The 2,801-nt window shown below is 35.5% G+C and overlaps 1 protein-coding gene across 1 annotated transcript; it reads left to right on the forward strand.

The window, feature by feature from the left end:
- Positions 1 to 2,127: 2,127 nt before the first annotated feature.
- Positions 2,128 to 2,559, forward strand: LOC122639151 (S-protein homolog 6-like). The gene has a single exon (XM_043831981.1). The coding sequence runs from the start codon at positions 2,128 to 2,130 to the stop codon at positions 2,557 to 2,559; it is 432 nt and encodes a 143-aa protein (XP_043687916.1).
- Positions 2,560 to 2,801: the final 242 nt, after the last annotated feature.

The raw sequence follows: 2,801 nt of genomic DNA on the forward strand, positions 1-2,801 counted from the left end.
AAACAAAAACAAAGTTCTGAAAATCCAATGGGTATGCGAGAGTGTACAGTAAGTAGTGGCTGTATTACGTACCATAGGTGTGCACTGAAATACAAGGGGAGGATGGGTATACATGAGAGGGGTTTTTTTTTTTATTATTATTTATTGAATCTGCATTTAAAATTTGACACATGGCAACTGCAGATCATAACCTCTATCCAACGGTCTCAATATCCACATCCGATGTCCACATGGCAAAAGAATAGTGAGAATAGGTTCCTACAGGGGCTTCTACAAATCGTTTTCCCATATATAGGATTAGGAGGAGAGTTTTCCATCTGGGAACTTGGCCTGTGCATATTTTTTTTTGCTAAAGATCAGAAAAGAATATATTGATAAGGAAAAAAAAAAAAAAAACTATTTTACGTCCAGGCAAAACCAGACAATTACAAAAAACAATGAAAAGGCCTCTACATCAACAAGGGCGGAAATCAGCCTTTCATGGGATTGAGACGGTCATTTCACGGAGACCTATGTCTGGGCACATGAGCCATGCACACATCCGGAGAGGCTCCTTTTTCTCATAGGATTATATGTAACATTGTTGAGAGATAAAGGACTTGAGTTATTTTACCAAAAATCATTGGTTATAGTGTGTAGATTCCTTCGTACACTGCCCTTGTAAAAAACCCTCCTCATTTTCTTATTAATATTATAGATTTTTTTTGTAAGAATTAATATTATAGAGTTGTGTGTACCTTTTTTAAGAAACAGAATGATTCTGAAATTATAGTTAGATATTCAGATCAATTGGTTTTGAATGAGATATTTAAATCCTTATCTACAGATTAGCAGATCGGATAAGGTTGAGTCATCTACTAATCAAATCCAGATCGGATCACATCCGACTTAAAGTGGACACATTGAGCGCAGTAAGTGAACAAGTAGCCCTTTTAGGTTCATTATTTCATTTTTAGCTAAATAATAGATAAATCATCCGAGATAAGACCTAATGAAGAAGGAATGAATCTAATGACTCATTGCTCATCGTCACACCTCTCTCAGATTATAGAGAAAACTATATCGCTACAAATATCTAGCAAAACCCTACACAGGCATATATTATCGAAATATCCATGTAGCGTTCAAAATAATTTCACCTAACACTTAGTATCGTGAATTCCTAATCGATTTTCAAACATGGTTAAAAAAGATTATGTGATCTAAACATCCAAATCCAACTTAATTATGAGTACAGTGATGCAGTAGAAGATAGGTAAGCTAGATATCGTTTTAGCACAAATGACCTTCAAATCCACAAGGTAGAAGATAAGGACAAAAATGTCAAATTTCAATAGATTTCAAGCTGAAGATTACAAACCCTAAAGAAACCTTATATAGTAGGTTAAATAAGATTTGGAATTCAAAAAAATGCTTTAAAGTTCAAAATTCAAAATATTGCACCAAAATACAAATTTCAAAACTTTGAAACGTGCCCAAACGGCCAAAAAACACATACATCAATGCCCTTGAAGAGCTCGTCAAAATCTTCGAGTTGATAAATAATTCACCCTATTTCTCCCTAATACCTCTGACCACTCTAGGTGAACTCTTGCTGGTCAAACCGGCTCAATAACTCATTTGATATCTCCTCTACGTACATCATGTATGAAGAAGACTTACATGAGTGCAGCCCAAATTACCTTCCCAATTTAAGCCCTACGAACCAACTACCGTTTGGCCTCGGAGACACTTTCACTTCACCTCCATGCAATCAAAGACAACCCTAATGGGTTCCCTAAAAGTGAAGTATGCTTAGAAATAGAAAAGGGTGAACTCCATACAGTATGTACTATTAACGTAACCATCTCAAATTCAAATTCAAATTCAAACTTGAATTACGACGTTGTAATTCAAATTTGAATTTGAGTTTGAGGTGGTTACGTTAATATGTACAATGCAATCTTCCATATACCAAAAAAAAAAAAAAAATAACGTACTAAATCTTCATGCAAAAAAAAAAGGAAGTTCTGATATGGGCATGATCATGGGAATTTATTAGAAGATCTTCCCTATTCTAATGGATTCTTTATTATTTAAGTGAATATTGGAGAGGGAAGACTAGCTAAGAGGTCAAAAACGACCACCATGAGTAAGATTAAAGCTACCAGTTCTCTTTTTGGCCTTCTAATGGTGGTGGTGTCCATGGCCTTCTTCTACAAGTCTTCTGAAGCTACTGCTATCCTTCAAAAATTTCATGTATACATCATCAACGATTTGGATGAAGGAATGGATTTGATGACTCATTGTAGATCCAAGGATGATGATTTGGGTTTGCATACCCTTGCCAAAGGCCAAAATTTCACTTGGGATTTTCATGTAAATTTCTGGGGGACAACACTGTTCTACTGCGAATTCCAGTGGGGGAACAACGTTCATGGAACTTTTGATGTGTTTGAAACCATAAGAGATGGTGGTAGGTGCCTTAATATCTGTTATTGGTATGTGAGAACGGATGGTTTGCATTTCACCAATAATATTAAAGACCCAGATCCTGAGCTTGACTATCGTTGGCCTTAAGATATGTTGTTATGTTATTGGTGATTGGATAGATGTTTATTTCTTGATTAATGAAGTTGTTTAGGCTTGAGAATCTGTTAAGGAAGATGATTAATCTTGTGGTTATTGTTGTGGTTTTATCAAGGAATTGGCATCTATTTTTCTGATTAATAAAACTTCAAAATAATTATGGTGGTCATGGTTTTTGTCTTTTTTGTAGAATCAAGCTCCTCTCCATGGAGCCCAGCCAGCACTCAGGACTG

This window comes from Telopea speciosissima, chromosome 9 (assembly GCF_018873765.1).
Source record: "Telopea speciosissima isolate NSW1024214 ecotype Mountain lineage chromosome 9, Tspe_v1, whole genome shotgun sequence".
Lineage (NCBI taxonomy): Eukaryota > Viridiplantae > Streptophyta > Magnoliopsida > Proteales > Proteaceae > Telopea > Telopea speciosissima.

Bases quoted from the DNA above. Each gene is read 5' to 3' on its own strand.
- LOC122639151 (XM_043831981.1), top strand. From the start codon at position 2,128: ATGAGTAAGATTAAAGCTACCAGTTCTCTTTTTGGCCTTCTAATGGTG.